The sequence below is a fragment of the Convolutriloba macropyga genome, chromosome 9, assembly GCF_964194025.1.
Source record: "Convolutriloba macropyga chromosome 9, txConMacr16.3, whole genome shotgun sequence".
NCBI lineage: Eukaryota > Metazoa > Xenacoelomorpha > Acoela > Convolutidae > Convolutriloba > Convolutriloba macropyga.
In genome coordinates, this window is record NC_134476.1 from 22,069,812 (window position 1) to 22,082,637 (window position 12,826).

Genomic DNA, 12,826 nt, shown 5'->3' on the forward strand with positions numbered 1-12,826 from the left:
TAAATGTATTTTATATATGCATGTATGTTTGTAAAAGACTTATACGGTGCCGTACTACGGCCCCTACCAAGTTAATACCAAGGTAAAATCGTCTGAAATGTGATTCAAGGAACGAAAGAGACCAGAAAGAGCATGGGGAGGAAACGGCTTTTTTATTGAGTTGCATTATATATAGATTTCCAACAACTTTGCACAGCCTTTTTTGTTTAAAAACAAGTTTTCCAGACGGTTACAATCGAAGCTGATGGGGGTAAAAAGCTTTTAATTATAATTTTCATCCTTATAAGAAATGCTGAATTTTTCCACGGAGAGAACCGACATTTTTCCTTCGCGTTCAGTCTACTTGACTAGAGATGAATCAGAAATTCTGGTCTAACATTACATGAGATTCAAAATCTGAGAAGATGAGTTTTCGTTGTTTTATCATCTAATGCGAATGGAATCTATTTTTGGAATATTTACCGTAACTGTTCCCTCGTAAGATACATGGAACCCTACAGATTTGTCTGTGAAATTCCTTCGTGCCGAGATCTCAGTTGGAGGAGAAGGATTCGTGGACTCTTCAAACAAATTGCTCTCTCCCTCTTTTCCATAGCTTACAGGAGTAACGCTAATTTGGTACAGTTCGCCGGGATTCAATTCTGTTGAATCCAATTGTTCCCAACCATTTGAAATTACGTCAAATGTTTTTGGGTAATTTGTGAACCCAATCAGAGTAATTTTGTAAGAATGGATCATCAGTTCTTGTGCCCAGGATAACCGAAGTGCTTTTGGCGAGCCCTCAACCTGAAATTTATGAATTTTAAACTATTGTCGCAGAACATGCTCTGCATCCCAGCTTAGTGAGTGCAAATTTTTGCCCCCCTTCCCCAACGCAAGTTTAATAATTTTACATAATGGTTTACCATGTAATTACACGCGCTCTAACTGGAGGAGTATAACGTATGGGGGGGGGGCACAAACGGAAAAGAATTCTGCTTATAGCGGATGTGTTTTAAAAAAGAGTTAAAATCTACCCAAAATTTAGTTTGACTTGATCATTTATTTCAAGTGCTTTTTGCACTTATATTTCGACCGTTCTGGAGGTACTTTCACAAATGAAAATTGCATCAGTTGCTATTCTCATTTGCACAATGTCCAGCCATGATGACCACAAGCCATCTGACTGGAATCATCGCCATCTTTTAAAACGCCGTGTAGTATTTCATTTGTTTCTTAACAATTTTCAGCTTGTTCATTTCAATTTATAAGTTTTTCCGCTACTGTTCCACTTTTTGTCTACAAAAATTCAGCTGATACCAATTAATCTCGTTTTCTCTTACTTATACGTAACTCAATTAATCTCGTTTTCTCTTATTTATACGCAACTCAATTAATCTCGTTCTCTCCTAATTATGCGTAACTCAATTAATCTCGTTTTCTCCTACTTATACGTAACTCAATTAATCTCGTTTTCTCTTATTTATACGCAACTCAATTAATCTCGTTTCTTCTAATTATACGTAACTCATATAATCTCGTTTTCTCCTAATTATGGGTAACTCATTTATTCACTTTTTCTACTAATTATAAGTAACTAAATTATTCTCGTTCTCTCTTAATTATACGTATCTCAATTAATCTCGGTTCTCCTATTTATACGCAAATCAATTAATCTCGTTTCTCCTAATTATACCTAACTCATATAATCTCGTTTTCTCCTAATTAAAGGTAACTCATTTATTCACTTTTTCTACTAATTATAAGTCACTCAATTAACCTCGTTCTCTCTTAATTATACGTATCTCAATTAATCTCGTTTCTCCTAATTATACATAACTCAACTAAAATAATCTTGTTTTCTCCTAATTACAGGTAACTCATTTATTCACTTTTTCAATAACTATAAGTAACTCATTTATTCTCGTTGTCTCTTAATTATGCGTAACTCAATTAATCTCGTTTTCTCCTACTTATACGTAACCGAATTTATCTCGTTTTCTCTTATTTGTACGCAACTTAATAATCTTGTTTCTCCTATTATACGTAACTCAACTAATCTCGTTTTCTCCTAATTATGTGTAACTCATTTATTCACTTTTTCTGCTAATTATAAGTAACTAAATTATTCTCGTTCTCTCTTATTTATACGTATCTCAATTAATCTCGTTTCTCCTATTTATACGCAAATAAATTAATCTAGTTTCTCCTAAATAAACCTAGCTCATATAATCTAGTTTTCTCCTAATTAAAGGTAACTCATTTATTCACTTTTTCTACTAATTATAAGTAACTCAATTAATCTCGTTCTCTCTTAATTATACGTATCTTAATTAACCTCATTTTCTCCTAACTATACGTAACTCAATTAATCTTGTTTCTCCTAATTATACGTAACTCAAATAATCTCGTTTTATCCCAATTATAGGTAACTCATTTATTCACTTTTTCTACTAATTCTACGTTGGTCAGTCAGTCTCCTTCTCTCCTAATTATACGTATCTCAATTAATCTCGTTTTCTCCTAATTACAGTTAACTCATTTATTCACTTTTTCCAATATCTATAAGTAACTCATTTAATCTCGTTCTCTCTTAATTATGCGTAACTCAATTAACCTCGTTTTCTCCTACTTATACGTAACTGAATAAATCTCGTTTTCTCTTATTTGTACGCAACTTAATAATCTTGTTTCTCCTATTATACGTAACTCAACCAATCTCGTTTTCTCCTAATTATGTGTAACTCATTTATTCAGTTTTTCTACTAATTATAAGTAACTAAATTATTCTCGTTCTCTCTTTATTATACGTATCTCAAATAATCTTGTTTCTCCTATTTATACGCAAATCAATTAATCTCGTTTCTCCTAATTGTACCTAGCTCATATAATCTAGTTTTCTCCTAATTAAATGTAATTCATTTATTCACTTTTTTTACTAATTATAAGTAACTCAATTAATCTCGTTTTCTCCTATTTAAACGCAAATCAATTAGTCACGTTTCTCCTAATTATACTTAACTCATATAATCTTGTTTTCTGCTTTTTAAACGTAACTCAATTAATCTCGTTTCTCCTAATTTTAAATAACTCAACTAATATAATTTTGTTTTCTCCTAATTGTAGGTAACTCATTTATTCTCCTTTTCCAATAAATATAAGTTAATCATTTAATCTCGTTCTCTCCTAATAATACGTATCTTAATTAACCTCATTTTTCCTAACTATACGTAACTCAATTAATCTCGTTTCTCCTAATTATACGTAACTCAAATAATCTTCTTTTATCCCAATTATAGGTAATTCATTTATTCACTTTTTCTAATAACTATAAGTAACTCATTTAATCTCGTTCTCTCTTAATTATGCGTAACTCAATTAGTCTCGTTTTCTCCTACTTATACGTAACTGAATTAATCTCGTTTTCTCTTATTTGTACGCAACTTAATAATCTCGTTTCTCCTATTATACGTAACTCAACTAATCTCGTTTTCTTCTAATTATGTGTAACTCATTTATTCACTTTTTCTACTAAATATAAGAAACTCAATTAATCTCGTTCTCTCTTAATTATACGTATCTCAATTAATCTCGTTTCTCCTATTTATACGCAAATCAATTAATCTCGTTTCTCCTAATTATACCTAACTCATATAATCTCGTTTTCTCCTAATTACAGGTAACTCATTTACTCACTTTTTCCAATAACTATAAGTAACTCATTTAATCTCGTTCTCTCTTAATTATGCGTAACTCAATAAACCTCATTTTCTCCTACTTATATGTAACTGAATTAATCTCATTTTCTCTTATTTGTACGCAACTTAATAATCTCGTTTCTCCTATTATACGTAACTCAACTAATCTCGTTTTCTCCTAATTATGTGTAACTCATTTATTCACTTTTTCTACTAATTATAAGTAACTCAATTAATCCTGTTCTCTCTTAATTATACGTATCTCAATTAATCTCCTTTCTCCTATTTATACGCAAATCAATTAATCTCGTTTCTCCTAATTATACCTAACTCATATAATCTCGTTTTCTTCTAATTACAGGTAACTCATTTATTCACTTTTTCCAATAACTATAAGTAACTCATTTAATCTCGTTCTCTCTTAATTATGCGTAACTCAATTAACCTCGTTTTCTTCTACTTATACGTAAGTGAATTAATCTCGTTTTCTCTTATTTGTACGCAAATTAATAATCTCGTTTCTCCTATTATAAGTAACTCAACTAATCTCGTTTTCTCGTAATTATCTGTAACTAATTTATTCACTTTTTCTACTAATTACAAGTAACTCAATTAATCTCGTTCTCTCTTAATTATACGTATCTCAATTAATCTCGTTTCTCCTATTTATACGCAAATCAATTAATCTCGTTTCTCCTAGTTATACCTAACTCATATTATCTCGTTTTCTCCTAATTACAGGTAACTCATTTATTCACTTTTTACAATAACTATAAGTAACTCATTTATTCTCGTTCTCTCTTAAATATGCGTAACTCAATTAACCTCATTTTCTCCTACTTATATGTAACTGAATTAATCTCATTTTCTCTTATTTGTACGCAACTTAATAATCTCGTTTCTCCTATTATACGTAACTCAACTAATCTCGTTTTCTCCTAATTATCTGTAACTCATTTATTCACTTTTTCTACTAATTATAAGTAACTCGATTGATCCCGTTCTCTCTTAATTATACGTATCTCAATTAATCTCCTTTCTCCTATCTATACGCAAATCAATTAATCTCGTTTCTCCTAATTATACCTAACTCATATAATCTCGTTTTCTCCTAATTACAGGTAACTCATTTATTCACTTTTTCCAATAACTATAAGTAACTCATTTAATCTCGTTCTCTCTTAATTATGCGTAACTCAATTAACCTCGTTTTCTTCTACTTATACGTAAGTGAATTAATCTCGTTTTCTCTTATTTGTACGCAAATTAATAATCTCGTTTCTCCTATTATAAGTAACTCAACTAATCTCATTTTCTCGTAATTATGTGTAACTAATTTATTCACTTTTTCTACTAACTACAAGTAACTCAATTAATCTCGTTCTCTCTTAATTATACGTATCTCAATTAATCTCGTTGTCTTCTAATTATACGTAACTCAATTGATCTCGTTTCACCTAGTTATACGTAACTCAATTAATCTCGTTTCTCCTAATTATACATAACTCAACTAATATAATTTCGTTTTCTCCTAATTGTAGGTAACTCATTTATTCACTTTTTTCCAATAATTATAAGTAACTCAATAAATCTCGTTCTCTCCTAATAATACGTATCTTAATTAACCTCCTTTTCTCCTAACTATACGTAACTCATTTAATCTCGTTTCTCCTAATTATACCTAACTCATATAATCTCGTTTTCTCCTAATTACAGGTAACTCATTTATTCACTTTTTCCAATAACTATAGGTAACTCATTTAATCTCGTTCTCTCTGAATTATGCGTAACTCAATTAATCTCGTTTTCTCCTATTTATACGTAACTGAACTAATCTCGTTTTCTCTTATTTGTACGCAAATTAATAATCTCGTTTCTCCTATTATAAGTAACTCAACTAATCTCGTTTTCTCCTAATTATGTGTAACTCATTTATTCACTTTTTCTACTAATTATAAGTAACTCAATTAATCTCGTTCTCTCTTAATTATACGTATCTCAATTAATCTCGTTTTCTTCTATTTATACGCAAATCAATTAATCTCGTTTCTCCTAATTATACCTAACTCATATAATCTCCTTTTCTCCTAATTAGAGGTAACTCATTAATTCACTTTTTCTACTAATTATAAGTAACTCAATTTATCTCGTTCTCTCTTAGTTATACGTATCTCAATTAATCTTGTCGTCTTCTAATTATACGTAACTCAATTGATCTCGTTTCACCTAGTTATACGTAACTCAATTAATCTCGTTTCTCCTAATTATACATAACTCAACTAATATAATTTTGTTTTCTCCTAATTGTAGGTGACTCATTTATTCACTTTTTCCAAAAATTATAAGTAACTCAATTAATCTCGTTCTCTCCTAATAATACGTATCTTAATTAACCTTATTTTCTCCTAACTATACGTATCAATTAATCTCGTTTCTCCTAATTATACGTAACTCAAATAATCTCGTTTTATCCTAATTATAGGTAACTCATCTATTCACTTTTTCTACTAATTACAAGTAACTCAATTAATCTCGTTCTCTCTTAATTATACGTATCTCAATTAATCTCGTTTTCTTCTATTTATACGCAAATCAATTAATCTCGTTTCTCCTAATTATACCTAACTCATATAATCTCCTTTTCTCCTAATTAAAGGTAACTCAATTATTCACTTTTTCTACTAATTATAAGTAACTCAATTTATCTCGTTCTCTCTTAGTTATACGTATCTCAATTAATCTTGTCGTCTTCTAATTATACGTAACTCAATTGATCTCGTTTCACCTAGTTATACGTAACTCAATTAATCTCGTTTCTCCTAATTATACATAACTCAACTAATATAATTTTGTTTTCTCCTAATTGTAGGTAACTCATTTATTCACTTTTTTCCATTAATTATAAGTAACTCAATTAATCTCGTTCTCTCCTAATAATACGTATCTTAATTAACCTCATTTTCTCCTAACTATACGTAACTCATTTAATCTCGTTTCTCCTAATTATACCTAACTCATATAATCTCGTTTTCTCCTAATTACAGGTAACTCATTTATTCACTTTTTCCAATAACTATAAGTAACTCATTTAAACTCGTTCTCTCTTAATTATGCGTAACTCAATTAATCTCGTTTTCTCCTATTTATACCTAACTGAATTAATCTCGTTTTCTCTTATTTGTACGCAAATTAATAATATCGTTTCTACTATTATAAGTAACTCAACTAATCTCGTTTTCTCCTATTTATGTGTAACTCATTTATTCACTTTTTCTACTTATTATAAGTAACTCAATTAATCTCGTTCTCTCTTAATTATACGTATCTCAATTAATCTCGTTTTCTTCTATATATACGCCAATCAATTAATCTCGTTTCTCCTAATTATACCTAACTCATATAATCTCCTTTTCTCCTAATTAAAGGTAATTCATTAATTCACTTTTTCTACTAATTATAAGTAACTCAATTTATCTCGTTCTCTCTTAATTATACGTATCTCAATTAATCTCGTTTTCTCCTATTTATACGTAACTGAATTAATCTCGTTTTCTCTTATTTGTACGCAAATTAATAATATCGTTTCTACTATTATAAGTAACTCAACTAATCTCGTTTTCTCCTATTTATGTGTAACTCATTTATTCACTTTTTCTACTTATTATAAGTAACTCAATTAATCTCGTTCTCTCTTAATTATACGTATCTCAATTAATCTCGTTTTCTTCTATTTATACGCCAATCAATTAATCTCGTTTCTCCTAATTATACCTAACTCATATAATCTCCTTTTCTCCTAATTAAAGGTGATTCATTAATTCACTTTTTCTACTAATTATAAGTAACTCAATTTATCTCGTTCTCTCTTAATTATACGTATCTCAATTAATCTTGTTGTCTTCTAATTATACGTAACTCAATTGATCTTGTTTCACCTAGTTATACGTAACTCAATTAATCTCGTTTCTCCTAATTATACATAACTCAACTTATATAATTTTGTTTTCTCCTAGTGGTAGGTAACTCATTTATTCACTTTTTCCAATAATTATAAGTAACTCAATTAATCTCGTTCTCTCCTAATAATACGTATCTTAATTAACCTCATTTTCTTCTAATTATACGTAACTCACTTAATCTCGTTTCTCCTAATTATACGTAACTCAAATAATCTCGTTTTATCCTAATTATAGGTAACTCATTTATTCACTTTTCTACTAATTTTACATTAGTCAATCAATCTCCTTCTCTCCTAATTATACGTATCTCAATTAATCTTGTTTTCTCCTAATTATACGTAACTCAATTAATCCAGTTCCGCCTAATTTTACCTAACTCATTTAATCTCGTTTTCACCTATTTATACGCAACTCAATTATTCTCGTAACTCAAATCATCTAGTTTTCTCCTATTTATAGGTAAATCACCTAATCTTGTTTTCTACTAATTATACGTTACTCAAATAATCTCGTTGTTTTTCATATTTATATGTAACTCAACAACCAATCTTGCCTTCTCCTAATTATACGCAACTCATTTAATCTTGTTTTCTCCTAATTATATGTAACTCACCTAATCTCGTTTTCTCCTAATTATATGTAACTCAATCAATATCGTTTTCTCCTAAGTATACGTAACTAAATTAAATTTGTTTTCTCCTATTTATACTCAACTCAATTAATCTCGTTTTCTCGTATTTATTCGTAACTCAATTAATCTCGGTTTCTCCTAACATCGGTTACTCAATTAATCTCATTTAATGCGCTCGCAATAGTGTCTGATCGGACGTAATAGCGTTCAAGATATTTTAGGGTCATACTAATGTGCCCCCGAATCTATCTCTGCTGAGACCGTTCCGGACCAGTTCTTCCTCTGATCAGACAAAACCAGAATGAACTGCGTTGGGAGCCTTTTCCTGGCCATGTAATTCAATTAAACCTTGCGTTTGTGTGTGTGCTTGAAGATGGTCTGATTACAGGTCACCTTTGTCTGGACACCTTAACCGGGGTTGCGTAAAATCAGGATAAATAAGTGGCAAATTAAACTCACTCTTTACTATTGTTTTTATCAAGAATGTATCGCTTTTTCATCACCTTGCAAAAATTGAGTAATATTGAAAAGTGTGGCGAAGTATTCCTCAAATATACGTGACTAAACTTATCTTGTTTTCACCTAATTATACCTAACTCAACTAATCGTGTTTTCTACTATTTATACTTATATCGGTTCAGCTTGTTTTCTCCTAATTATAAGTAACTCACTTAAATTCGTTTTCTACCAATTAAATGTCACTTAATTAATATCGAATTTTCATATTTATACGTAACTCAACAACTAATCCTGTCTTCTCCTAATTATACGTAACTCAAGGAATCTCGTTTTCTCCTATTAATACGTAACTCAATTAATCTTGTTTTCTCCTAATTATACGTAACTCCATTAATCTTGTTTTCTCCCAATTATTTGTAACTCAATTAATCTTGTTTTCTCGTAATCATACGTAACTCAATTAATCTTGTTTTCTCCTAATTATTTGTAACTCAAATATTCTCGTGTTCTCGTCATCATACGCTATTCATTCAATCTTGTTTTATCCTAATTATACGTAACTCAATTGATCTCCTTTTTTCATATTTATACGTAACGGAATTAATCACATTTTCTCCTAAATAAAGGCAGTTCAATTAAACTCAATAAATGTGCTCGATTTTGTTTCTGCTCAGACTTAATCGCGCTCAAAATCTTTTTTGGCCTTCATCTCAATACTATTCAAAGTCGAAGTACAAACGAGAGAGCTTTCTCAAGTTCAAAGTAAAATATAAATATTGCATTAAATTGTGAAAAAATCGTTTTGTTTTTTGATCCACTTCCTTATCAGAAATCAGTTGCTTCATTTTATTGCATCAAAAGTTTACAAATTAGCTCGCTATTTTGAACAACAGAGGAATGCCTCGCCACGTTTTTCAACTTTACTCAATTTTCGCAAGATGATGAAAACGATACAATAATAGACAAAAACAATAGTGAAGAGTGAATTTATTTTGTCACTCTTTTTATCCTGATTATACGCAACTCAGGTTGATGTGCCCAGACCATGTTGACCTCTGATCAGACCATCTTCGAGCGCACATACGCACACAGTGCGATCGAACTGCGTGGCCTGGAAAAGCCTCCTAACGCAGTATAGTCTGGAATTTTTCTGATCACAGTTAACAGTGGTCTGGAACGGTCTCATCAGAGATGAAATCGAGAGCACACTAGTATGTATCAAAGAACTTTGCCACGGATTTTGTCTGCATTTTAGTTTTTTTAATTGTAGAAATTTTTATTTCTGTCGTTAGAAGGCTTCTAGATGGGGATCGACTAGCGCCTAATACCCTATCAATATTCCAAAGGCTTTGTTTGGCAGCTCCTCTTCTTGTAGGGAGTGTACTATGTTTTCCCCAAAAAATGTGGCTCTCTCGATTGCTTGCAAACGCTCTAGATAAAAGAAATAATAATCATTTTTATAGTAATAATAATAATATTAATAATAATAATAATAATAATAATAATAATAATAATAATAATAAAAAAAAAAAAAATAATAATAATAATAATAATAATAATAATAATAATATTAATAACAATAATATTAATAATAATAATAATAATAATAATAATAATAATAGTAAAAATAATAATAATAATAATAGTAATAATAATAATAATAATAATAATAATAATAATAATAAAACTAATAATAATAATAATAATAATAATAATAATAATAATAATAACACTAATAATAATAATAATAATAATAATAATAAAAATAATAATAATAATAATAATAATAATAATAAATAATATGTAATACCAGCAACAAATAAGGTTATAGGAAGAGACAGTCAATTGAGTAAATTCAACAATCAAAATGGAATGGAATTTTTCTATCAAAACTAATTAATGGTCCACGCCAAATCAAAATAATTCAATCACTATCTCCGCAAATATCCACAAATCCGTCACTTTACTTCCTATCCCAAATAACTAAAAACAAATCTGCATCCCAGTTGCTATATTAGTGGCCAGAAATTTATAATCTCTGTAAGCAACAATTTTGAACAATTTTGCAGTTTAACTCACTGCAGCTGCGAAACTAAGTTCTTTCGCAAAGAGCTCACTGAACAATTAAATTTTTCTCACTCTGAGAACCAACTGCTCCGTTGAGCTTTCTTTCTCTGAATTCTGACTGACAAACCGCTGTTCTTCAGTCTTGTAAGTGTCTCTCTCTCTCAGATTCGCTCTCTCTTGTCTGATGGTTTTTCCTGTGCTTAAAGGTACTCGATTTTATCAGTTTTTATCAGCAAAATGTAACGTGTCGTTTTTATCTTGTTTAAAAGTTTGATCAATTTGACCGGAATTTCGTGGACAACTCGCTTTGATAAGGTCACGATCCAACAAAAATTATGTTTCATATTCGACAGTTCTTACACAAGTACTTGCATCCTCTGTTTTTATCCTTTCCTATGATAATGATGCTTCCCTGATTTAGTTCAAGAATACGTTTGCTCCCCTGTGGATCTAGCAATGTTTGTTCTAAACAACTTTTAACTATTTATTTTCTTTCACAATGTTGAAGAAAATCAAGGAAAACTAAGATCTTTTCCTGTTTTTTGTAGAAGTTCATTGGAGTTAATACCATGAAACTGAACAAAAACTAATTCGCGTTCTTAACGTTTAAATTTGGTTTTGGGTAGATAATTTGCCTCTTCCATTAAAGTCCTAAGAAAATCAGTTATCGCCTCTTTTTTGCTTGTTTTAGAAGCAAAATAAACAGCTTTGTGTTACCGGAAATGGCTCGCTTTTTTTCAATGCATATGCAGTTGACCCAGGAACTAACAGTAAAAATTTCAGTGTTATTGAGCTTGAGGAAACAGGATTTTGAGGACCTGCGGAGGAGGAGTCTGGTGAAATTATGGACAATTGGTTTTGGAGCTTTTTAATTTCTCTCCATCGGAATTTCTCTCAAACAGCCCCTATGTTCTTCTATTAGCTTCAAATTATTCTCAAGAGGACTCCAAAGCAATAATTAGTCCACCACAAAAATCGAACTCACTTCATCCCACTATAATGTCTCTTTTGCAATTTTTTTGAACTTTTGAACCTCCAATACTTTAGTTACTGCTTTTTCTCGACAAGATTGATTCCCTCCACTGAATATATATACCAACACTATAGTTTTCTTGTTTTTTCATATCTCTGATTTCAAAGTGACACTTTGTTTTCTCAAAGTTTCCCTGACAAATTTGAACTGACTTACAAAATTTTAATATGAGAACTCCAACAATTAGTTGAGCTAACTCCCGAGATCTATACCGAATTTCTACTGCAAATACAAAAACACTTCTGAAATAATAGTCAAACTAGTTATCCTAATAAGGGATTACTAGCTTGGATCAGAAGAACTATTGCAATAAAAAAGTAAACATTTTTTTCAATTCATTTTATTTTTTTTCTTTTCATTTCTTCATGTATGTCCCTTCAACCACACTTCTGATCTATTTAATTGCGTTTCGATATCAAACCCGCCTAGTTATTCTACAGAACAACAAAGAGCTTGCCGAATTACACCATAAAAAATCATTTTCAGATATCAAAATTCTTTTTCTTACCTTTCGCAAAATAAAGACAATTGGTAAGTGGAATTTTTGCCAAACAGTACGCTTTTTGTTTCACACCATAAAATTAATGACAAGTACTTTTATCTGATTGTATTTTTTTCCTCATTTCCATGTTAGGGGTGATCCTTAGGGACAAACAAGCATCTTTTTCTTGGAAAAGTGGACAAATGCTTCGCATGCATGTGGACAAATGGACAAATGCTTCGAGTGGACAAATGCATCTTTTTTTCTCCTTCTTATAAGCAGTAAGTTTTCTATTAAACACACCCATTATATCCTTCCTGAGAACACTAACCGGTAACCTCAAAGTTGTAGCTGCCTATAGGGAATAAATACACACAATTACTATACCAAAATGGCTTTTAGAGGGTGCATTTTTGGGGGTTTGGATAAATTCATAAATAAAATAGCCTTGCTTTTCCCAAGCTCTTCCATACTGCTCTTTTTTCTGCTGTAATCATACTTTGTTCCTTTCGCATAATG

At 30.3% G+C, this 12,826-nt stretch overlaps 1 protein-coding gene across 1 annotated transcript in view; it reads right to left on the reverse strand.

Moving 5' to 3' along the window:
* The window catches only part of LOC142346155 (uncharacterized), a 132,420-nt gene that overhangs the window by 56,204 nt on the left and 63,390 nt on the right, over positions 1 to 12,826 (reverse strand). The window contains exon 12 of the mRNA XM_075398664.1: positions 463 to 786. Within this exon, the coding sequence (XP_075254779.1) occupies positions 463 to 786 (324 nt within the window). The remainder of the gene's footprint in view (positions 1 to 462; positions 787 to 12,826) is intronic.